Source organism: Mya arenaria, chromosome 5 (assembly GCF_026914265.1).
Source record: "Mya arenaria isolate MELC-2E11 chromosome 5, ASM2691426v1".
Taxonomy (NCBI): domain Eukaryota; kingdom Metazoa; phylum Mollusca; class Bivalvia; order Myida; family Myidae; genus Mya; species Mya arenaria.
The window spans coordinates 61687979-61714586 of NC_069126.1; the positions used below are offsets into that span (position 1 = coordinate 61687979).

At 39.4% G+C, this 26608-nt stretch overlaps 2 protein-coding genes across 2 annotated transcripts; both read right to left on the minus strand.

Moving 5' to 3' along the window:
* Window positions 1-1820: 1820 nt before the first annotated feature.
* Window positions 1821-10942, minus strand: LOC128235171 (peptidoglycan-recognition protein SC2-like). The gene is made up of 7 exons (XM_052949912.1): window positions 10825-10942; window positions 8589-8708; window positions 8077-8196; window positions 5871-5993; window positions 4986-5177; window positions 2915-3085; window positions 1821-2052 (listed from the first exon to the last, which is right to left on the minus strand). The coding sequence occupies exons 1-7, from the start codon at window positions 10895-10897 to the stop codon at window positions 1895-1897; spliced, it is 957 nt and encodes a 318-aa protein (XP_052805872.1). The 5' UTR covers window positions 10898-10942; the 3' UTR covers window positions 1821-1894.
* A 2139-nt stretch (window positions 10943-13081) lies between these two features.
* LOC128235862 (putative surface-exposed virulence protein BigA) lies at window positions 13082-15386 on the minus strand. The gene is made up of 2 exons (XM_052950653.1): window positions 15298-15386; window positions 13082-14993 (listed from the first exon to the last, which is right to left on the minus strand). The coding sequence occupies exons 1-2, from the start codon at window positions 15384-15386 to the stop codon at window positions 13082-13084; spliced, it is 2001 nt and encodes a 666-aa protein (XP_052806613.1).
* Between the last annotated feature and the right edge of the window lie 11222 nt (window positions 15387-26608).

Below are 26608 nucleotides of genomic sequence, written 5' to 3' on the forward strand. Positions count from 1 at the left end.
CCAACCTCGGTTAGGATGTCAGATCAACTGTCCTTGTTCTTATATAGCCAGAAATGGACTTACAAGTTATCAACGATGCCGTTAACAATGCTGTTGAAATGTGACCAAATTACTTGTTACTATGAAAAAACGGACATATTATATTTGGTCGAAAAGCAGCAGAAAGGCTTTTGAAAATTGGTCTGGTTTGCAAAATTCTGTTTACATAAGTATATGGCAGCAGCTGTGAAAAACTTCTTTTCGGAAACTTTTGGCCTGCTTTCGAAATATTTTCAGAGAAATCTTCCGAATGTGACTCTTTTATAAAAAAGTCTTTTTTTATTGTATTTGTGTTTATTTTTATACGCCCATCTTACGATGGCCGTATTATGGGAACACCCTTGGCGGGCGGGCGGCGGGCGGCTCCACAATGTTGTCCGCTCTCTAACTTGAACATTTCTCATCCAATTTCCACCAAACGTCATGAAAGTGTTTGTTGGTGAAATATCTCGGTCAAGTTCAATAACCATCCAAATCGCTTAAGGCACTCCAGAGTTATGGCCCCCTGAATTTGTCAAAATTGTCCATTTTAGCTTTGTCCGCTCTCTAACTTGAACATTTCTCATCCAATTTCCACCAAACTTCATGAAAGTGTTTGTTGGTGAAATATCTAGGTCAAGTTCGATAACCAGCCTAATCGCTTTAGGCACTCCAGAGTTATGGCCCCCTGAATTTATCAAAATTGGCCATTTTAGCTTTGTCTACTCTCAAACTTGAACAGTTTTTATCCGAATTTCACCAAACTTGCTACTATAAATGTTTGTTGGTATATATTCTTGGCAAAGTTCTATAACCAGCCAGGCTCTTCAGGATTATGGCCCTTGAATTGGTCAAAATTTGCCATTTCTGCTTTGTCCACTTTTAGCACCTTTTGACTCGAAACCCTCGAATTAAAATAAAAATTTTCTACTGTTAATGCCATATTGTGCCAAATCATTTGCTTCTTGAAAAGCTTGCTTCTCAAAGGGCCAATGTGACAGTAAGTTGTCTTAGAATCCAAGAAATTATTGATGGGCGTATTTTGTGAGTGTCACTCTTGTTTAATTATGTTTATAATTGATTTATTGTTTTGCTTTTACCTTTATGAAATTATTCACAGTAACAATGTGCTCTTTTGTGACAAGTTATATAACTCCAACTTAAATATTGTAAGAGTTTTGGGCATTTGTATCTTTTTCAACAAATGCATATTTTTCATGTTTTTATGCACCCATTTTAAAAAACGGGTCACATTATAGTTCCACCTGCGGTGTACAGGCAGGAGCTGTAGTAATTTGTCTGATCAATAACTTGACTGGCCAAAAATATGACATGGGCCGCCCTCGTAATAAAACTGGATTTTTAATAAAATACAATGATATACGGACCGACCAACTATATACATGTATACACAGAAGGAACACGTTTATGTAAGTTATGATATTTAATTATAGAATCATCTAAGGCGGTCCCTTAAGTGTTGTCCAGTGTAATTTTTCGCATTTCTTGACTAGTCCAAAACAAACTTGATCAGTGTTTATTGGAATGGTATCAAACTAAGGTCATGAGATCCAAAAATGGTTTGGGTAATCTCCCCAGAGAATTCTAGAATAAAAGTGTGCATTGTCGAGTACCTAAATTAAACTGAAATCTACATATTGACATGAAAAGCAAAAGGAGGGATAGGTCAACAAGTATGACCACGACCCCCCCCCCCCCCCCCCCCCCTTGAACCCGCATTTACAAGTACGACATTTATGATTGAATACATTTGTATGTTGTATGGAAACAAGAATTAAATATATATTTCGTATTAGTTTTATTTTCAAGTCATAATTGCTATCATCTCATGTATATATGCGCGGTATTGAAATCCTCATGGGGTGGCGTTGCTGTAGTTCGGCCATGTTTGTATCTCAGCGTACAGTTGGTTTCCGGGACACGAGGTCTGCCCAGCGTCTCGATGGCCATATAACTGGTAACTTGATTGTATTTTACCCAGCTGAATACCGCATGCGATCAGGTTCTTGACCGCTGAAATATGGAATAAAAATAAGATAGTGCCAACCTCGGCTAAGATGTCGGATCTATTCATTCATGACGTTCTCCCACTATTGTAACTGAGACGGCATTTCTTCTTTTTATATGACAAAACGATAAAAAAAACGTCCAAAGTGTACTTCTTTTCAGACGAAATTGTAAATATCATATGTCGTGTTTGTTCTGCGCCGTCAACCCAAGGGTCTTCAACACGGAAGGTCTTGGTTGGCATCACGAGAGGAAAACTGGCGTTGGAAGCACTAGCGGATTTATAGGGGGCGGACCCGGCGCGTTCCCCTTCTAAAACCGTCCAAGTTTACTTTTATATTAATATGGGAGAAAAAAAAGTATTAAAATACGCTCATAATGCACCATTTCTGACTACAAATTGTTAAAAAAATACAGGGAGTAACCCCAGATCCCCATGCAAACAGTTTATACCATAATATTATACTTTCGGTTATAAGGGAGGGGCCCATGTCAAAAGGTTTCGCCCTAAGTAACGCCCCCTCAAGCATCTTATTCTGGATCAGCCCTTTGTAAGTGGGTGACATTTCAACTTGCGCTAAGTGAACATTGGTTTCTTAATTATGTGATTTCTGCGCTAAACAGACAGGTTGCAATTTAAACCTGCAGTACAGAAATAAACAGCTTTCGTTTTCGTACAACAGAGTAAAAATACATAGAGAAAATAGGACCGATACGGTCGCGTCGACTGTACGTAGTCGACAGAACATCAAGACCATAGGCGACAACAATTCCATTATTCAAAATTCCCCACCACCATTGGTTCATTTTCATAGTAGGTAAAAGCATCTTGAAAGTATGCAATCGTTATTTGAAGTACTTTTATTACCAGTAAGAGCGTTGGCGTTGGGTAGCCGGGAACCGTAGCTGCCGATCATTGCCACACCGTAGGCGATGTTGTTAAAGTTTTGTGTATGGGCCCCAACATTGCTCCAACCACGACCCTCGTAGACGTTACCGTCCTCTCCGACCAGGAAGCTGTAGCCGATATCATTCCAACCTGGAACACATCATTAGTACATTAAAGAAGGGGTGCATATGTTGTACGGTACCCATCGAGGTTTCTGGTGATATTTTAACTACTGTGATTTTCACTGCAGGGCTGGTTAAAAGTAATAAAGCGTTGACAATGCTGGGTGGGGTATTTTTATTTTTATGATTTTCCTTTACGCCAATCGAATTTATAAATAGAAAATGGATCTTATTTTCTGTCATCAGTAGATAGTATACGTGTTTCAGTGTAGTATCACATTCTATTATATAGATCTATCCACCATAAATCTACACACAATACATATCGCTAAATAAAGTAGTCCAAATTCCACTCCAATGCAATACGACCGTATTCCACCCTGCTGACGTCATATCATAAACGTATCATTGGGCGATTTTAAAATTACGTCATAAAAATAGTGCGCCATTAATATTACATTAATTATATAAAAACATGTTTCATTTAAGTGATTTAACCAGTAATGTATGTAATAAAAGGTTATTATATAATATTGCGTTTTTTGATCCGCATTGCGTATTCGACTTTCGTGGATTTTTGTGGGTTTGATTTTCTTCGGCTGGCGCGTCGTGAATTCCGAGTATTAGAAATCCACTAAAAACAAAACGCATTACTAATAACACTAATATATAAAAAAATAAAATAAGCTTTATTTCACCATTGGCTTTTCTTTTTTTATTATGCTTATTGGTGAAATAACATGTTGTTCTCACTGCAGTGAAAATATTAATTGGATAGTTTCACTGCTTTTAAAGCTGAACTCTCACAGATTTACTGTTTTGACAACTTTTTAATTTTTTGTCCTGGAATGAGCACATTTTAGCCTAAATATCTGCAAACCACTGATATAAATAAGACTGTTGACAAAAGATCTAGTCGCAGATTTTCATATTTCTGTTCGAAAAATAATGTTTTATGATTTAAACCAACGGTTAAGAAAAATGCATAAAACATCAATTTTGGAACTTAAATATAAAAATCTGTCTTATATAACTCGTTACCATGGACTTTCGTAAAATCTGGCTCGTTCCAAGACAAAAAAGTTGTCAAAACGTTCCATCTGTGAGAGTGCAGCTTTAACGGTTTTGGTTTCCTTTCTGTTTTAAGTTCACGGTGCCCAGTTGAAAATCTTAAAAATTACGTCACGACGAAATATCTATCCCAATATTGTCCAATTTACGCCACTTGCATTGCCACTTTTCATAATCTTAAGTATATAAGAAACAGAAAATTAGACGAATTTCGCTGTAAGATCAAAATGAATTTCAAGATAAGAGATTTAATTTGCTTTCTGTGCGCACACGGTATAATAATGCACCAGTCAATTGTAACCACGCCCCCCCCCCCCAGGTCCGGGGAATAGCGGGGACTTTGACTTTCGGTCCAACCAAGCCCGGGCAAAATCCCCGTCCTGCGGGGACAAACTGCTGGTAAAATCCCCGCCAAAAGCCCCCGCACCCCAGGGACCTTAGGTAAGGCCCATTCCCCGCTATTGTTGGCGCCAAGACAAAACCACCGCATTCACCCGGTACTGCAGGGCCACTTGAAAGGTAAAAATACGGCCCATTTCCCCGGCTATCCCCGGTATACCCCTGGACCTGGGGGGGGGGGGCGTGGTTACAACTGGCTGGTGCATAAGTTTCGATCTTACACCGAAACTCAACAAACAACCTGTTCGTAATTTAATGCTAAACAAATAAATAAAATGAAAGAATATTGTAGAGCGAGAGTGGGCAGTGAAACATACCAATTTTATAGTTTCACTGTCTTAAACAGTTAAATATTATTTTCACTCCTTTAATCAATCTCTATAAACCATCGGAAAGCATATGATATATTAGTATCTCGTTCTTATATAGAAAATAAACAAATATCCCCCACATCTTACCGTTGCTATCCATATGGTAGTTCTGTATAGACCGGACACGTGTTTTACATGACGCCATATCCGTGCACGTGGGCGTGTCGGTGTGGTGGATGAATACTTTGCTCACGGGCGTCTGCAAGGTAGTTTGTGACGTGGCGTCCCGGGCGTTCCATTCGCTCCGCGTGATGTAGAGGTTTGAGCAAGAGGCGCTTCCTGTATTGGAACAATTATTTGGTATGATGGTACGTTCAAAGGTGCTATTTTCTTATTTAATGTCGTTTGTTATGCCAAACTCATAATACTCATATCGTGACGATCGATTCTTTGTTATCTATTTTATAATATATTTGCCCAGAAAAAGAGTATAAACATGCTTATTCCGGTAAACAAGCGGTCATTTTTATTCCCGACAAAATAAAAACACTCGATAATGTAAGCATCTTTATCTTAAATGTAAGCATCTTGAGTGAAATTCAGCTGAAAATTGGTGAAAATGTTCTACTTTCGTTAGTAAACATGCATGTGTTTGATGGGAGAATCGGTTTTATAACTCCATAAACAATTTGTTTACAAGATAACCGAACTACGTGTGAAGATTAAACATATTTATATGGCACTGCATTCCCCGATTTATCAAATAAGCCCTCATAATTGTGATATTAGATAAAATAACGAGTCATTCTTACGTTTTATGATGATATCCGTTCCTATGCTCTAGCTCGGAAGTGTCATTGGCTCTTTTTTATACACAGCTCCTAAAAGAGCTGGAGCCACTGTTTCGCAGCCATGTAATAGGGACGATGCCGATAAACAACTCCTCAAATAACTACTGGAATTTTGAAGCGAGTCATCCTTGAGGTCGCCATTAGACTTTTTGATTAACCACATGAATTATTTTCAACATACCAGAAGGGACACAGCATCTCCTGTTGGCTGAGCCGGAACACAACCCGCTCACGTAACTTCCGGAACACTGAAGCGAGTCCTCCTGACAGTTGCCGCTGGTCGCTGTGCACGCCGCGTCGCCAGCTGTACGAGATGAGTGATAGTTCTGTATTACCCGTTACCGTATCACGAGTTCACTTCTTAGTTGAACAATTGTGCGAGTATTGAGAAAAGTAGTTAATGTATTTGATAAAAAACATAATATCAGAATTAAGCTTTCAGAAATTAAATTTTGTATAATTGCCAAAAACACAAAATTAATTGACTCAATCAAATTTAAGTGATATAAAAATTAATTTCTGAAAGCTTAATTCACACGATTTAACAACATATACATGTATGTCAAACGCATAATTAATTGCCTCATATTTTTTTGGATATTAAAGGAAAGTTTAAAAATAAATTACACGTTCAGAGTGTGCTGTATTCAAATTACATGTCATTTGATATGTTGAAATCGTATCGTTCGCCAATTTGTTTTATCTATTTTATTTAAATTTGAGTTCATTACGCTGTTCATAGCGTTATATATCGTGAAACGATTATGGCGAATCCAGTTTTCAAGACATTTGCATTGATAAAAAAAAGATTTGCCCTTTGTCAACAAAAACCCACAACATTAAGACAATGAAAGTTTTGGAATTCTTAAAATTCCAAGCTGCGACCTTGACCTTGGATTTTCCCTTCAAACCCTATAAAATATCACAATATGAGATTGCTACATGTAAAAGAAAAATATCTTATCGTAAGACTCCTGCTAACTTACTGGTACAAATTGTCAAACCAGGCTCGGTCTAAGGAGATTTAGTTCACTCCCTCGTCTTGTGGCATTTACCGATTCTACCTCCGAGACAAGTTCAGAATCTTATTATCTGGATCCTGCTGGGATCCTGCTGTGTCATTTTCTAGACCTAATGACAGCTGTGCGTACGGTAAATTTGTCTCGGGTTGCTAAATAGCGTTAGCCATGTTTGCGTTTACGTACAGCAAGACTGTCTTAAATCACAAATGAAGATCTAAACAATAGAGTATTATCATGTCAGGAGAAACTAGGGTTTAGTGACACAACAAACATAACAGTTCTAGATCGGCCCTATTTAACAACCTGTAAAGTATTCGTCCTATGCCTGCAACCGTTTAAACTATGTTTGATCGAGCCAGACATTATTTTCAAATACGAGTATACAGGAAACATCATTCATCTACTTTAAACCTTTATCATCATTACAATCTTTTGTCAACATTTTTGACAAGACCGATCTACCGTTGACAATTTAAGAACTAATTAATTTCTTTATTACTTGTTTTAATGCATCCTCAAATTTAAACAGGTACACCAAAAACTACAAAATAGACGATTTTTATCCACAACATCGCGTCACTGTAGTTTTTTCTCAACTGTATCTAGATGAAAACACAGCGAAATCAGATTTGGCAGTTTCAAAATACCTCATCTGGATAATGATGATGTCGCAGTGTTACGGAAACCTTTAATCTCTCAGAAAGAACAGATACAAACAGGAAACAAAATTACCGTAGGTAATAAACGCCTCTCTCAATAAATGGCACCTAACCTTAGCCACTTATTTGCGTGCACTGCTCCTTAGCATTGTGCATAAATACTAATTTTGAAGCAAATACGTCATTACGGGTTTCTAGACGGATAACTTTTGATCAATACACATTTATATTGCACCAACTTGACACAACAATCATGAATAGTGTTGCTAATCGTCAAAACAGGCCAATATTATCGAGTGATCCTAACCTTAGCCGTGCCTTTTAGTTCGTTTTTCTCTCGAGTCGATGCCGATGTCCGAATGTTTGACAAAACTACAGCATGTTTCATGGAGATCCAAGTACCAATGGGTGTGGAATTTTCTCTAGCAGGTTTTTCACAATATGCCAGTGTCTAAACTGGCTTCCAAAATTTTAAATCGCCGAAAAACTCACCTTTTACATGGGCGCCGCCATCTTGTTTGAATGCTAAGGTTAAGCTCGATTCTCCCCCCTGATACACCTCACGTGTAAAATTTTGTTTATGGGATACAATATATCATAGGGACGATGCCCGAAGACAACTCGCTCACATAACTTCCGGAAGCGATTTATCCTTAAAGTGGCCAGCAGGCAATTTGATTTACAACATGGATTAATTCTAACCTACCAGCGGGGACACAGCATCTCCTGGTGGCTGAGCCGGAACACAACCCGCTCTGATAACTTCCGGAACACTGAAGCGAGTCCTCCTGACAGTTGCCGCTGGCCGCTATGCACGCCGAGTCAGCTGTACGAGATAAGTGAGACTTCTTTATGACCTTTTCACGAGTATAATTCTCAGTCCAACGATTTTGCATGAGGCTTACCATTACGGTATGCTTTTAAATAAGGAATGTTGTCTCAAAACTATAAGCGAGATAGATTTGTAAAGAACATGCTTCTACCGATACTTGAATTGCCGTACATAGACTCAACGGTTCGGACTAGATTTTTTTTAAATTAACTCGGGGGAGTATTACCAAACACCCTGCTAACACTTTAAACCAAATGAATTTCGGTCCTGAGGGAGGGGCGCAAGGAAGACAACCCGCTCACGTTACTTCCGGTACAGTGAAGCGGGTCATCCTTTAAGTGACCAACAGACTATTTGATATACATCAAGAATTATTTCTTACATACCAGAGGGGATACAGCATCTTCTGGTGGCTGAGCCGGAACACAACCCGCTCTGATAACTTCCGGAACATTGAAGCGAATCCTCCTGACAGTTGCCGCTGGCCGCTATGCACGCCGAGTCAGCTGTACGAGATAAGTTCTTTATGACCGTATTGCTATTTCTGTACAGTTTGATTATATATGTTGATATGATCAATAATGTTTCATTTCTGAAAGCAAATATATTACTTGTTACTCTTATATCAAATTATTATACCAAACTGTTAAAAAATAAATGAAAAAAAGGATTTTCTTGTTTCTCGGGTGATGTTGTTGTTGTTTTTTATGAAAAAAAATCTGAAATGGGGGTAGGGTCATTCAAGTTTAGATAAATTGTTATATGATACACATTTAGATATGATCAAGGTGATGCCATATTTCAGTGTAATCTCGAATTTTATTTCACGAGTGTCATAGAGAAACATTTTGGTGTTTATTTTCACGTGTTTCGAAGCCACGAGTGAAAATATATTTTTCTATGATCACGAGTGAAACTAAATACGATTTTACACTAAAATCAACAGATTTTCTGTTTCCCTATGTTTGTTTTTGGAGTTTTATAAGTATTTTAAGTTCTAGTGGCCCCTTTTTGAAAACAGTGTTTTTACGCCGCTATCCGTTGGACGCCTCTCTCGCAAAATTATAGCTGATGACTTTTCGTCAATTTTCTATTTCCGGTACGTGGATAAAAAAGTTCTGCGATATTATTTTTAGTTTTTATATACTCGTTTATAGCGCAAACAATTTATGAACATTAGTCAATGAACTTTTATTAATGTATCTGTGTTCCAAATAATAGCAGTTAATCCACGAACGCACTTTTATATTAAACAGGGCATGAATACATGACCAATTTCTACGCCGCCATTTATTAAATGGAAATTTTGAAAGGTCGAACGTGTTAGCAAAACAATTGTGGATTATCATTGGATAAAAACAGTTTTCTTAGTATTAGATTTTGTTTCATGATGGATGGGTATTCAGTCACCTCACTGTCAGAGACCAGACTGATTCGATTGAATGCAGGTCGTGTTCCAGGTAAGCAGTGAAGACCATGTGAGGTTGTTGACACATTTTAAAGCGTGGATTGGGTAAAAAAATCATCAGTTAATCTGTTTAATGTTGTGTGAATTTTCCAGGAAGTTCTTATTACGTATTAAAACGACAAACAGTTCAACAATATATTTGTACGATGATATAACATCGTATTTATGTTTGTGTAGTTGTGTTCGTCTGTTATTTGTTTTGTATGAAAGCAAATATTGTCGAACATTCAGCATCAACTTCAAGAAAACGTTTGAAACACAGGATTACCAGTCATCTTATAAACGGTCAGTTGTTAAATTTCAAATATATCTTTATTTAAACTTATGCAACCTTTTTTGAAAATTTAACCTATTTTTTGGCAACATTTTCAACAAAAGTGACATGTATAGTTTTGGATCTAGGGAAATTACGATGGATTTTAAAAGTACTTCTTAAAGTTGACATTTTCACTCCTTAGTTTGCAGTGAAAAATATAAATTTGATATTTTCAGTGTTGTTATTTCACTGATAAAACTCCATACTTCATCGAAAAGCATGAAAGAAAAAAAAATGAAGCAGCATCAGAATAAATGGATTTACATTCGTTATAATCTAACTAAACCCTTATTATTATTATCTGCCCATATTCTTTTTTGTCTTCATAATTATCCTTTTTAATAAAAATACTATGATAATTAATCTTCCTCATTTTTCATTTTTTCAAGTTATCCCATGATCGAGAAAAATATATTGTGAAAAGAAAAAAAAAAACGCCTTTTCCAAATATATAACTAAGATCAGATTCTAACTTCAGTCTTATTAATTAGCATTGCCTTTAAGAAACGTACATATTGATGTTTTTCTAAACAAAATAATTTTGTAATATAAGTAGAATGAAAAACACGTTAAATGGTCATAACTCTTAACTTGCTGATGCGAATATTTCAACAAAAGAGTAAGATTATTGTTTTCATTAAGCTGTTGCTGATGCCGCCGACACCAACCCCGCCACTGACACCAAAAGTAATCACTAAATGTCACCTTTCAACGCGACAAAAAAGGCATTTATTTTGATACCGGAGATAAATACCTGATATATTTTTGTAACCATCCATTAACACTCCGACTGCGTGTTTTGACTATTTAGTTTTAAAATGTACAAAATATAGCCTACCTTCAACGCTCTGAACACACGTGCTTCCAATGAGAGCAAAAAATAAAAAGCAAACAATCAATGTACATCGCATTTTGAGTTTTTACCAGATACTAGTATAATGGTATCAACGGCCTTTTGCAAACACCTTTTATACGAAATCGTATCACGTCTCAATCGAGTGAACCTTTCGGCAAAGCTCGTCTGGGCAAACCTCAATCATTTAACTACACGATGAAATAAGAACAAAATGATGGGCATAACAATTTTTTGTGTTATTTTTTTTTGTATATTAAAATAATTCAGGTAGAAATTCTGTCCGGAAAAAAAAGACTTAGAGGAGTTAAAACAGGCTAAAATATGTATGAAATATAACTATTTCGACTATTCAAGCATTGGATACAAATGTTGCTTATCAAAAACTGTGATATAGGTTTAGTTAGAAAATTATGATTGGGTCTTGCGGATTCTTTCCCATAACGAATCCCGTATCGAAGGAATTTGATCGTATCCAGGAGAGTGCCCCACTGGAGCTCGAAACATATTGGTCAAGCACGCTGTAAGGATTCGGCGATTGGAGCTCGAAACATATTATATTGGTGAAGCGATCTGTAAGGATTCGGCGGCCGGAACCCGAAGCATTTATTGGTCAAGCGCACTGTAAGAGTTCGGTGACTGGAGCTCGAAACATATATTGGTGAAGCGCGCTGTAAGGATTCGGCGACTCGAGCCCGAAACATATATTGGTCAAGGGCGCTGTAAGAGTTCGGCGACTGAAGCTCGAAACATATATTGGTCAAGCGCGCTGTAAGAGTTCGGCGACTGGAGCTCGAAACATATATTGGTCAAGCACGCTGTAAGGATTCGGCGACTGGAGCTCGAAACATATATTGGTCAAGCGCGCTGTAAGAGTTCGGCGACTGAAGCTCGAAACATATATTGGTCAAGCGCGCTGTAAGAGTTCGGCGACTGAAGCTCGAAACAAATATTGGTCAAGCGCGCTGTAAGAGTTCGGCGACTGAAGCTCGAAACATATATTGGTCAAGCGCGCTGTAAGAGTTCGGCGACTGAAGCTCGAAACAAATATTGGTCAAGCGCGCTGTAAGAGTTCGGCGACTGAAGCTCGAAACATATATTGGTTAAGCGCGCTGTAAGAGTTCGGCGACTGAAGCTCGAAACATATATTGGTCAAGCGCGCTGTAAGAGTTCGGTGGCTGGAACCCGACACGTATATTGGTCAAGCACGCTGCAAGGATTCGGCGAATGGAGCCCACTTTATGGATTCGGCAGATCATTTTTGATAATTTTGACACATTCGATTTCTACGAAATTTGTTATTTTTGAGCCAGATTTGAGGAACGATTTTTTTTTCTTAATATGGAAAATACAAACCGAGATAAAAAATATTTTAGGTTTGAAATGAATGATTCAGGGGCGGGACGTAATTTTATTTACTTATTTTGTTTTTGTGATTGTTAAAAACCCACGTTATATTGTCCTGAAAGGCGATCAAGAATAATCGCGACTTACCAGTGTGGAACTGACGCATATATTACAATCTACATATTTAACAAAAACAACGAATACTTTTGTATTCTAATTAATCATTGAAACAAGTTATCTTATAACCCCGTCTTTACAGGCAACAACAACCGCTTAAAACTCAATTAAACTGTACCCTCATGCGATTATGATTGATAGAAGCCCATGTTTGCTGTTACGATTTATAAGCCTCTATGCGATATAAAGGTCGTTGTACGCATGTCAATCCATCAAAAAACATTTTGAAAGTTTTTAATGATTACTGTATGTGAAAAGCAAGACCTAAAATGTGGTTACAGATTAAGTTTTTTGTTTTTTTTTTTGTACTTAAGTTCAACTTAAACCGAAATTGGAATGGCATATTTTGCAATCGTTCTAGGGTTCAAAAGGTTATGTGTGTTAGTTATTTCGATATAATTTTTACATTTTCTTTTTCTTTTTGCACAAAACGTTTTTAACTATTCAAAAATCATAGAGAACCGATTTTTCAGAACTCTGTTTAAGTTAACAACTTTGTTAGCGTCATCGTTGTTAACATTAAAAGTTAAATAAAATAAATACAAATCTGTTAAAAATAACTGCAGCTTACAAGTGTTTTCATTACAATTCCACAGCAGTAGAGAAAAGTTTAAAACGATGACGTTAATAACGGTGTTCTACTGAAGAATTTCGCACATACAGATGATGTGATCATTTAACTTTTCTGAAATCGACATGCCAGTAATGACACGAAATATCACAATCCATGTACCTTTGTCGACGTGTTCACTGTTACGTCAAGCCCGTTGTTTGGTACAACACCGTCAAGCCCGTTGTCAGGAGCAACACTGTCAAGCCCGTTGTCAGGAGCAACACTGTCAAGCCCGTTGTAAGGAGCAACACTGTCAAACCCGTTGTCAGGAGCAACACTGTCAAACCCGTTGTCAGGAGCAACACTGTCAATGCCGTTGTAAGGAGCAACAATGTCAAACCCGTTTTGAGGAGCAACACAGTCAAACCCGTTGTAAGGAGCAACGCTGTCAACCCTGTTGTCGGGAGCAACACTGTCAAACCAGATGTCAGGAGCAACACTGTTAAACCCGTTGTCAGGAGCAACACTGTCAAGCTCGTTGTCAGGAGCAACACTGTCAAACCCGTTGTCAGGAGAAACACTGTCAAACCCGTTGTCAGGAGCAACAAAGTCAAACCCGTTGTAAGGAGCAACACTGTCAAGCCCGTTGTCAGGAGCAACACTGTCAAGTCCGTTGTCAGGAGCAACACTGTCAAAACCGTTGTCAGGAGCAACACTGTCAAATCCGTTATCAGGTGCAACACTGTCAAAACCGTTGTCAGGAGCAACACTGTCAAACCCGTTGTCAGGAGCAACACTGTCAAACCCGTAGTTAGTGGCAACACTGTCAAGCCCGTTGTAAGGAACAACACAGTCAAACCCGTTGTCAGGAGCAACACTGTCAAACCCGTAGTTAGTGGCAACACTGTCAAGCCCGTTGTAAGGAACAACACAGTCAAACCCGTTGTCAGGAGCAACACTTTCAAGCCCGTTGGCAGGAGCAACACTTTTAAGCTCGTTGTCAGGAGCAACACTGTCAAGCCCGTTGGCAGGAGCAACACTTTCAAGCTCGTTGTCAGGAGCAACACTGTCAAGCCCGTTGCCAGGAGCAACGTTTTCAAGCTCGTTGTCAGGTGCAACACTGTCAAGCCCGTTGTCAGGAGCAACACTGTCAAACCCATTGTCAGGAGCAACACTGTCAAGCCCGTTTTCAGGAGCAACACTGTCAAGCCCGTTGTCAGGAGCAACAATGTCAAACCCGTTGTCAGGAGCAACACTGTCAAGCCCGTTTTCAGGAGCAACAATGTCAAACCCGTTGTCAGGAGCAACACTATTAATCCCATTGTTTGGTACAACACCGTCAAGCCTGTTGTCAGGAACAACAATGTCAAACCCGTTGTCAGGAGCAACACTATTAATCCCATTGTTTGGTACAACACCGTCAAGCCTGTTGTCAGGAGCAACACTGTCAGTCCCATTGTTTGGTACAAGCCCGTTGGCAGGAGCAACACTGTCAGTCCCATTGTTTGGTACAACAACGTCAAGCCCGTTGTCAGGAGCAACACTGTCAGTCCTATTGTTTGGTACAACACCGTCAAGCCCGTTGTCAGGAGCAACACTGTTAGTTCCATTGTTTGGTACAACACCGTCAAGCCCGTTGTCAGGAGCAACACTGTTAGTCCCATTGTTTGGTACAACACTGTCAAGCCCGTTGTCAGGAGCAGCACCGTTAGTCCCATTGTTTGGTACAAAACCGTCTAGCCCGTTGTCAGGAGCAACACTGTTAGTCCCATTGTTTGGTACAACACCGTCAATCCTGTTGTCAGGAGCAACACCGTTAGTCCCATTGTTTGGTAAAACACCGTCAAGCCCGTTGTCAGGAGCAACACCGTTAGTCCCATTGTTTGGTACAACACCGTCAAGCCCGTTGTCAGGAGCAACACTGTTGGTCCCATTGTTTGGTACAACACCGTCAAGCCTGTTGTCAGGAGCAACACCGTTAGTCCCATTGTTTGGTACAACATTGTCAACCCCTTTGTCAGGAGCAACACTGTCAGCACCGTTGTTGCGTAGATTGGTAGGTGTAACACCGTCAAGCCTGTACGTAGATGCAACACATTCTCGCCCGTTTGTGCAGCACTGTTAGGCCGGTGTGTAGGACCAACAAACACAATCAAGCCTGTTGGTAGATACAACACTCTCAAGGTCGTTAGTTGGTGCAATATAACAGGCCCGCTAGAGGTTACAGCACTGTCCGGTCCGTTGGTAGTTGCAACAAACACGATCAGGCCAGTTGGTTTGTGTAACACTGTTAGGCCCGTTGGTAAGAGAAACACTGCCATGCATCGATTGTGCGGATGCGAATAGGCCAGAACTTGCTACCGGTTAAGGATCTTCCGTACATGCAGGAATGGGCAAGGACTTGCTGCCGGTTAAGATCAACATTGCACGTAGAAATGGGCAAGGACTTGCTGCCCGTTAAGGTCAACATTGCAGGTAGGAATAGGCAAGGACTTGCTGCCGGTTTGGATCAACAATGCATGCAGGAATGGGCAAGGACTTGCTGCCGGTTAAGATCAACATTGCAGGTAGGAATTGGCAAGGACTTGCTGTCAGTTAAGATCAATATTGCTGGTAGGAATGGGCAAGAACTTGCTGCCAGTTAAGATCAATATTGCTGGTAGGAATGGGCAAGGACTTGCTGCCGGTTAAGATAAACATTGCAGGTAGGAATGGGCAAGGACTTGCTGCCCGTTAAGATCAACATTGCAGGTAGGAATGGGCAAGGACTTGCTGCCCGTTAAGATCAACATTGCAGGTAGGAATGGGAAAGGACTTGCTGTCGGTTAAGGATCTTTAGTGCAGGTAGGAATGGGCAAGGACTTTTTACTTGTTAAGATCAACATTGCTGGTAGGAATGGGCAAGGACTTGCTGCCGGTTAAGGATCTTTAGTGCAGGTAGGAATGGGCAAGGACTTTCTACCGGTTAAGATCAACATTGCAGGTAGGAATGGGCAAGGACTTGCTGCCAGTTAAGATCATCATTGCAGGTAGGAATGGGCAAGGACTTGCTGCCGGTTAAGATCAACATTGCAAGTAGGAATGGGCAAGGACTTGCTGCCGGTTAAGATCAACATTGCAAGTAGGAATGGGCAAGGACTTGCTGCCGGTTAAGATCAATATTGCTGATAGGAATGGGCAAGGACTTGCTGCCTTGTTAAGATCAACATTGTAGGTAGGAATGGGCAAGGACTTGCTGCCGGTTAAGGATCTTTAGTGCAGATAGGAATGGGCAAGGACTTTCTACTGGTTAAGATCAACATTGCTGGTAAGAATGGGCAAGGACTTGCCGCCCGTTAAGATCAACATTGCAAGTAGGAATGGGAAAGGACTTGCTGCCGGTTAAGGATCTTTAGTGCAGATAGGAATGGGCAAGGACTTTCTACTGGTTAAGATCAACATTACCGGTAGGAATGGGCAAGGACTTGCTTCCCGTTAAGATCAACATTGCAGATAGGAATGGGCAAGGACTTGCTGCCGGTTAAGGATCGTTATTGCAGGTAGGAATGGGCAAGGACCTTTTACTGGATAAGATCAACATTGCTGGTAGGAATGGGCAAGGACTTGCTGCCGGTTAACGATCTTTAGTGCAGGTAGGAATGGGCAAGGACTTTCTACCGGTTAAGATCAACATTGCAGGTAGGAATGGGCAAGGACTTGCTGCCGGTTAAGATCTTTAGTGCAGGTAGGAATTGGCAAGGACTTGCTGCCTGTTAAGATCAACATTGCAAGTAGGAATGGGCAAGGACTTGCTGCCGGTTAAGATCAACATTGCTGGTAGGAATGGGCAAGGACTTGCTGCCGGTTAACGATCTTTAGTGCAGGTAGGAATGGCCAAGGACTTTCTACCGGTTAAGATCAACATTGCAGGTAGGAATGGGCAAGGACTTGCTGCCGGTTAAGATCTTTAGTGCAGGTAGGAATGGGCAAGGACTTGCTGCCTGTTAAGATCAACATTGCAAGTAGGAATGGGCAAGGACTTGCTGCCGGTTAAGATCAACATTGCAAGTAGGAATGGGCAAGGACTTGCTGCCGGTTAAGATCAATATTGCTGATAGGAATGGGCAAGGACTTGCTGCCCGTTAAGATCAACATTGCAGGTAGGAATGGGCAAGGACTTGCTGCCGGTTAAGGATCTTTAGTGCAGATAGGAATGGACAAGGACTTTCTACTGGTAAAGATCAACATTGCTGGTAGGAATGGGCAAGGACTTGCTGCCCGTTAAGATCAACATTGCAGGTAGGAATGGGAAAGGACTTGCTGTCGGTTAAGGATCTTTAGTGCAGGTAGGAATGGGCAAGGACTTTTTACTTGTTAAGATCAACATTGCTGGTAGGAATGGGCAAGGACTTGCTGCCGGTTAAGGATCTTTAGTGCAGGTAGGAATGGGCAAGGACTTTCTACCGGTTAAGATCAACATTGCAGGTAGGAATGGGCAAGGACTTGCTGCCAGTTAAGATCTTTAGTGCAGGTAGGAATGGGCAAGGACTTGCTGCCGGTTAAGATCAACATTGCAAGTAGGAATGGGCAAGGACTTGCTGCTGGTTAAGATCAACATTGCAAGTAGGAATGGGCAAGGACTTGCTGCCGGTTAAGATCAATATTGCTGATAGGAATGGGCAAGGACTTGCTGCCTTGTTAAGATCAACATTGTAGGTAGGAATGGGCAAGGACTTGCTGCCGGTTAAGGATCTTTAGTGCAGATAGGAATGGGCAAGGACTTTCTACTGGTTAAGATCAACATTGCTGGTAAGAATGGGCAAGGACTTGCCGCCCGTTAAGATCAACATTGCAAGTAGGAATGGGAAAGGACTTGCTGCCGGTTAACGATCTTTAGTGCAGATAGGAATGGCCAAGGACTTTCTACTGGTTAAGATCAACATTGCCGGTAGGAATGGGCAAGGACTTGCTTCCCGTTAAGATCAACATTGCAGATAGGAATGGGCAAGGACTTGCTGCCGGTTAAGGATCGTTATTGCAGGTAGGAATGGGCAAGGACCTTTTACTGGATAAGATCAACATTGCTGGTAGGAATGGGCAAGGACTTGCTGCCGGTTAACGATCTTTAGTGCAGGTAGGAATGGGCAAGGACTTTCTACCGGTTAAGATCAACATTGCTGGTAGGAATGGGCAAGGACTTGCTGCCGGTTAAGATCTTTAGTGCAGGTAGGAATTGGCAAGGACTTGCTGCCTGTTAAGATCAACATTGCAAGCAGGAATGGGCAAGGACTTGCTGCCGGTTAAGATCAACATTGCTGGTAGGAATGGGCAAGGACTTGCTGCCGGTTAACGATCTTTAGTGCAGATAGGAATGGCCAAGGACTTTCTACCGGTTAAGATCAACATTGCAGGTAGGAATGGGCAAGGACTTGCTACCGGTTAAGATCTTTAGTGCAGGTAGGAATGGGCAAGGACTTGTTGCCTGTTAAGATCAACATTGCAAGTAGGAATGGGCAAGGACTTGCTGCCGGTTAAGATCAACATTGCAAGTAGGAATGGGCAAGAACTTGCTGCCGGTTAAGATCAATATTGCTGATAGGAATGGGCAAGGACTTGCTGCCCGTTAAGATCAACATTGCAGGTAGGAATGGGCAAGGACTTGCTGCCGGTTAAGGATCTTTAGTGCAGATAGGAATGGACAAGGACTTTCTACTGGTAAAGATCAACATTGCTGGTAGGAATGGGCAAGGACTTGCTGCCCGTTAAGATCAACATTGCAGGTAGGAATGGGAAAGGACTTGCTGCCGGTTAAGGATCTTTAGTGCAGATAGGAATGGGCAAGGACTTTCTACTGGTTAAGATCAACATTGCTGGTAGGAATGGGCAAGGACTTGCTGCCCGTTAAGATCAACATTGCAGATAGGAATGGGCAAGGACTTGCTGCCGGTTAAGGATCGTTAGTGCAGGTAGGAATGGGCAAGGACCTTTTACTGGTTAAGATCAACATTGCTGGTAAGAATGGGCAAGAACTTCTACCGGTTAAGGATCTTTAGTGCAGGTAGGATTGGCAAGGAATTGCTGCCGTTTATGATTTACATTGCAGGTAGGAATAATTTCTGCAGGTTAGGGATCGACTGCGCGGATAGGAATCAGCCAGAACGTGCTGCCGTGTAAGGTCGAACATGCGAGTAGGTATGGGCCAGAAATTACCACCGGTAAAGGATTGACTATGCGGGAAGGTATAGGCCGGAACTTGTTGCCTGTTATGGATTGGATAGAATTAATGCTGAAATCTTACTATGAAATTGTACGGTCTTTTAAAGATTTTTTTATTATTATAAAATTTGATATAGTCTTATGTTATTTATTGTCAGCAGTTTCCGTCGACGAAAAAGTAGAGATTCGAAAAACAGATGTTTACTTATTAATGCTTAAAATAAAAAATAAACCGGTTAATTAGGAAATTATATCAGGACGTGACACATCAAATACTTATCTCGAAATTATCCTGTCAAAATATGGTGTTATGATATTGTGGATATTAGACCTTTCCTCAATGCCCAGTTTGTTTGGACCTGCGTTAAGTGCACATATGTGTATTGTTATGAACGTCGAAAATCTAGGTGTTGGGTTTGAAAAAATATACCCTTGTTCTACTATAACTTGATGTAGATTGTATTGAACTTCATCTGTTTCATTTTACAAACATTTTCAACGGAATTTGTTATTAGCTTGACGGGACACATCAAATATTTCATCACAAAAGTCACTGTTCGAAAACTATAGAGAGCTAAACTACTCAATCTAGCGTCGGCGTCGTCAACTTTATATAATCAAGTAAGAAATTAAGTACGTTCCATGGCCGAGAATGTAAGATAGGTTCATCCTGACCTGAGCGTAGGGTGTTTTGCGGAAAAGAGGTTTACCGAGTTTCCGCAAAACTCTTGTGCGTAGTGAAAATAAATGCGTATGGTTATGTGATAATGTGTGGTTGTCATGGATATGCGCGCAGTGATTCAGGTTATGTTAATAGTCAAATCGGTCTTTAAATAGTTCTGAGAAGAGTGCAGCATTATTTCTTGAACGGTGCGTGAAAACATTTTTGGTGCCATTTGAACAAAGAAATAATTAATTACCATTCTAAATATTGTCACAAGTCTAGGTTTCCATGAGGCTACAGACGACAGTCTTCAACAAAGGAGGTAATTGTGTGATGACAATAAAAAGGTAGTTCCATACGGGTACTTGATCTATTTTTGCCCTTGGGCAATATAAGAATTTCTAGCATGGTTAAATATTTGGATCTTCTTATCTGAGGTGGGAGAAAAAAATGCCCCTTTATTATTTGACTTTGCAATCCTTAACTTAAAAACAGCGGAATAGTCGAGCGCGCTGTCTCAGTGACAGCTCTTGTTTTTATGATTAAATTCAGCGAACTTCCCGAACAACCCTCGTATTTGTCTTTCTTTTGGCCTTGAAACAGGATCTTGGTTAAATCAACGGCTACCGGGTTTATCCATGTAGTTTCGATTGTTTTAACACCACACTTGGTGGCAATGTTAACTGGCCTATTATGACATACCCACTTGGGTGCTGATCAAGGATTTGAGCTTAGAGGGGCGCACTTCGAAAGCGCAACAAAGTGTCCCTTGTTCAAATGTCAAATACTAACTATAATTTGCTAATTTGCATTAGTGTTTGAAAACGATTAAAAATGTGAATGAAATTGAATTAACGTTAACCAGTTAGTATGTTACTTATTAAGTGGACTACGCAAACCATAAATAGATAACCTGTTAGCGCCTGAATCTGGAATTCATTTATAGCTAAGTGGTAACACGAATCGTATTATGTTAATCAGTTAGTATGTTATTTCTTAAGTGGAATTCGCAATCCATAACTAGAAACCTGTTAATGTTGTACAGCTAAAAAGGGGGCAATTCTGGGCACTTTAAGGCCTGTTTTTATTCATATGATATTTATCTTACCAAAAAAGTAACGCGAATATTAACTAGATAGCTAGATAATTATCGCAAAAATTAAGTGGTTAACACGAAACAATTCGCGAACGTTAACAGGTTATCGTACGGCAGCTATATGCCACCATAGAAAATAAAAGGAGTACCAGTAGATTTGATTTCGATTTTTATTTTCATAAATCATAATGGTTTGACCGTCCTATGGGTGAGCGTGGCTGTAGTGCGGCCATGTTTGTATCTCAGTGTAGAGATTATCTCCGGGGCACGAGGTCTGCCCAGCATCTCGATGGCCATATAACCGGTAGTTGGACCGTATTTTACACAGCTGGATACCGCACGCGATCAGGTTCTTTACCGCTGAAAATATGAAAATATATTAACTGTTGCCAACAAAAGTGGTTGATGCCATTTCGTCTTTTCATTTGAAAAACTTCCAACCGTCTATTTACTATTCTATGTCGTGTTTACGGTTGATGGCGGGAAATATATATATAAGGGTTCCCGCGGCCGGTAATTAATGATCAGATACCCGGGTCCATAATTTATACCCGACTTTACCCTCGTCTGAATATCATTTTCACAGTGAAAACTGTCGTCATTTTGTCTGGGTACATTTACGCGTTTTCCCATGAAGGAATTTTACTAATATTAATCCAAAAAGGGAGGTAAAAAGGTCGGAAATAATTTGTTTTTAATACGGTCACTAAATAATTAGGGTCGGGAGCGAATAAATAGGGCAGGTCGAGAAACTGGAAGCAAACACTGCTTTGTTACGCCTTACTGCAAATATGGAGTCCGATAAGGCCAAAGATGGCTATGAGTTTAACCCAGCCGAAAACCGCAGTCGAGCAGGTTTATGGACACACACGGGTTAACTTGTCAACATCAGCAGCAGCCCAGTTGTAGATAACTGGTTAAACGTATGGTTTAATCAAAGTTAGCCACAATGCTCATTAATTCGTTAAAGGCAAATTTTCACCCTCATATCAGTGGCCCCTCGCACCCACCCACCCTCCAAATCTGGGGTATTCGACATGGCTGTTTATTGGTCCTTGCGTTTATTTCCCTACGGTGTCTCTTATCATCGATCTGATCTCAGATAAAAGAAGTATTCTCAAGCTGCTTATATACTTAATATTTAATCTTTTATACATAAGTTCGAAATTGTGAATAAAACTATTCTACCAGTAAGAGCTTTGTCGTTGGGTAGATGGGAATCGTATCTGCCGATCATGGACGCACCGAATGCGATGCTGTTATAGTTTTGTGTATGGGCCCCCACAAAGCTCCAACCACGACCCTCGTAGACGTTACCGTCCTCTCCCACCAGGAAGTTGTAGCCGATATCAGACCAACCTGGAAAATAGTGTAAGAGTTAACTAGTCTGCACCAAACCATGCCGATGTACCCATATAACTCACACTACGCCCATAAAAGACGTTTCTGATTATTTCAAACAAACATTGTCAAAAGCAATGCCTCGGATAATATAGTCTTCAAAATTAAGAACGGCATGGATACAGTGTGTGTATACTACGTGATAAATTGCGTCATAAATGCTACGTCGGAAGACAATATTCTGCTTCGAATGAAGACTTTAAGCAAAGATAACTTCACTATTTCTTTACCATTTTAAATGAAACATTGCTCAGTCTACGCAGCTTACGGAGCCCCGCCTTCCGCCTTTTACCAGAGTTTGATTGAGAGTTAAGTTTCTTAAAACACTTCGACAAACCTTTTCACAATACGGCCGTCTGACGGAGCGCTGTCAAAACATTATTTTGGAAACAGGTTTGTCTAAGTGTTTGATGAACCTAATCACCTTATCAAACTTCGGTAATAAAACGAAGGCGGGGCACTTTAAGCGGCATAGACTGCCCTTTGTTTTATTTAAAATTGTATAGTAAAAGAAAATTTTCTTAAATTTAAGTCTTTATTTTAAAGAAAAATGTTGCCTTCGTAGCATATATGACGTAAATTATTACGTGGTATACACACACTGTAGATACAATCAAGTATATCGAAGTATTTTTAAAACATGTGCTAAAATGTTGATGATTGTAAATCCGCACCAGTTAAACTCTGTCCTACCGTTATGGTCCATGTGGTAATTCTGAATTCCCTGGACACGTGCCTTACATGACGTAATATCCGTACACGTGGGCGTATCGGTGTGGTGGATAAAGAACTCGCTTACGGGCGTGTGCATGGTCCTGTTTGATTTGGCGTCCCGGGCACCCCATTGACTCCGCGTGACTATGTTGACTTTTGAGCAAACGTCGCATTCTGTGTGAATATGTTTTATTGAAATGTATATAGTGTATTTTGTTACTTTATTCATATCATATCATGATGTGCGTGAGCTGCAGCCTGGCAGTGGTACGTTGAAATCTGCAAAAATCAAGTAAACAGCCCATAGCCTTGCTGCCTGGCAACATGAATTAAGAAGCCTGACAGCATGAAGTCAGCAGCCTAAAAGCGTAAAATAATTGAATTGTATGTCTTTAAAGGACACGAATGCACACACACACACACACACACACGCACACACACACGCACACACACACTTAAAACACTTCTTGATTTATGCGATATAAAACATGAGCTCAGCATACATTTTGACATAACATTTTGTGTTTTTGAGTATTAAAAAGCCTGAAGAATCCCCGATCAACCTTAAGCAGAAAAGAAGTCAAAATGTCAGTAAAAATGATTTAGCACCATATATAATTTTTCCCGGTGATGCATCTGTAAACACTTACATTATAATTATTTTACTGATATTGCAGACAAAATACAAAATTATGTTGTAGTAGGGAGCGTACCTTCTACATACAATTCAATTATTTTACGCTTTTAGGCTGCTAACTTCATGCTGTCAGGCTTCTTAATTCATGTTGCCAGGCAGCAAGAGTTCCAATCGAATGCTAACTGGCTATAAGGCTGTTAACTTGATTTTTGCGGACAATTCGTACAAGTCATACGAAGAAAACATTTCTAAAAACAGTTCGTACCATTATGACAATTACTCGTACCCTAGTCACTAGGATATTTACCATGAACATTTCGTATTAATACACAAAGTGTTCAGGAGTATTTAAAATGGAACTTTTTATATTTGTATTCAATAAAGTGGCCCAATCAGGCGTATTAGTTGAAAAAATGTGGTGAATATAAACAAAAAAAGTAGATTTACTTGATCCAGCATGTAAAGCAAGTTTTTACAAACACAAACCATTCATCTTCAAAACCTATGAAGATGGAAAATAGCCCATGGACTGATATTCCAGAGAGAGCCATATTGTTAATTGAATTGTTCACTTATGAGTACTATTATTCTAAAAGATCCGATTTAGTTGACGTGAATTCGATAATTTCTGACACCATGTTGTATGTTTTGGTTGACAAGTATTCAATCCATAGTAGTTAAAGACAAACACAAGACGTGAGTCTGTTACTAAGTTTATTCAACAAGTGAAGTCCAGTGGTTAAGCAACGGTACAAGTATACAAGTTAATATATCTATAGTATGTTTCATAATAGAACATATGTATAACCATGCTTTGATTCACTGCCATGTGTTAAATAAGTAGTCACGTCCGAAAAGGTGTAATTTGCCTTATCGACAGTACAATGTGGATCACAATATTTATCATGCACACAAAACACTTCCAATTAATATTTTTGAACGTAATTTTCAATATTTAGTCCTAATATCTTAGATTAACTGCTGAATATATATTGTTTACATTTTTAAATTGTGCAACATATCTTAGGCCCGTACCCAAATCATTTTGAACTGTAAGCCACTACCCTTGACCAAGGTGTTGGCATATGAAGGTATTTCATTAGTTTATTCTCAATATATCACACTGTCACTACAATAAACTACTTACTTATTTGCTTACCTTCTTACTTATTATCATCAATTGCTGAGCATATACCTGAACTCGGGTTTTTGACACAATAATCCGTGGCGCCATTCGCGGGATCAGGTTGGCATCTGCACGATGCAGTAAGGGACGCGAATTGTGCAATACTGTTTGCAAGGAACAGGTCCATTTTAGCATTCTCATCAATATTGTTGTTATTTGAAATGTAGTCATGTGTCGTTATGTTTTGATACGTTTCCCCAACAACACATTTGATCTGAAAAATAAAATTAGAATTTATTAAATACAATGATCTAGTGAATCAATGTTTTGCAATGCCAAGTCAAATCAAATTCGCTAACGGACATCCAATCAAAATACAGCGTAGGAATACATTACGTCAGTGAGGACCTGTTTTCGCACTGAAATTGCCAGGATCGTGTGCATCACTACGAACTATGGCACGAGTGCCCTAGCCCAAAACATATCAACGTATTTTTCATTTTTTAAGACGGTGGAAAGGTAAAACACACAAGAGTACATTTCATTGAGTGAAAAGTGGGCATTTATTTAAAATGCCATAAAATGATGTAACGAAATGTCGTTGAGTGAAGCAAAATGTGTTTGATAGCATTTACCGAAATAGCATATCAGCTTCAGGGTGGACAAATCCTCTCGTTCATAGCTAATATGTAAATATTTTAGGACTTTAATAGGTCAACTATTCAGAAAGTGTGTTATATATTTGGAAATCAACAAAAGTTTAATGACTAGACATACATAATAATGTATATTGTATAGGTTTATACGTTTATCGCGGTGGATTGTAATCTTTGATAACTGGCGAGGTTCTTTGAAAATAATTATAAGCAATTCAATAATTGGTCATAAGCAATATGGTTGGCCGTGGAAAGTCACATGTGATAATGCTATGAATTGATTGGGTGAAGCGAAACTTCATGCATATACCTACTACAATACAGTTTAAAGGTTACACTTCACTGATATGACTAATACTGGTTTGTTTAATGCTATAACTAATTAGTCGGCGCCCAGAAGGGCGCCGACTATATTTGATATTACTATAGAAATATTCCAACTTAGGGACCAGTTCATAAATTGCAGAACAATGCTTTCAATAGTTTCCACGTTGCATGATAACATATGAAGTTTAGTATGTTTTTATAAATCTTTACACTTTAATTGATAATGAAACCTTAAATTATAATAGCCCTGCTTATCATTTTGAAAATTTTGATTTTAAATACCAACTCAATAATAACAACTCGGCCATCTCCGACATAGATATAAGCCGAGGTGTCCCCATTGATATCAACTTCCATTATGAAGGTAACACGCTACTACTACTACAATATCCTTTATGTTTATAAACCTCCTACGCAGTAATCTCCCTTGGTGACAGCAAAAATGCCGAGTTTTGAAAAATTAACCTTGAGCTTAATTGTTTGTTTTGAAAATGTCATTCGAAAGAATGAACTCCAGATAATTTTCTCTTGATGTATAGTATTTTCATCCCCGTTCTATATACTCATATGAGTGAAATGTGTTACAAAAACTTATACAAAATATAAAGCAAGGAATTCACAGAATATGCCGGTACAAATAAAAGGTGAATGTCATGCTATTGAAATCTATGTATTAGACCATTGACTCTATTTCTTCCGAAGAAACGTATGTATATTTTTGTTATAATTTAGTTTTAACCGGAGGATTAGCTTGGAAAAAAACAGAATATCTATAACTCTGGGCTCAAACTATTGTAACAATATTATTAAGCATACTGTCCTTCGAGCATATGTACACCCAACATAAACAAAAATATATTAATTGAAATAATAACC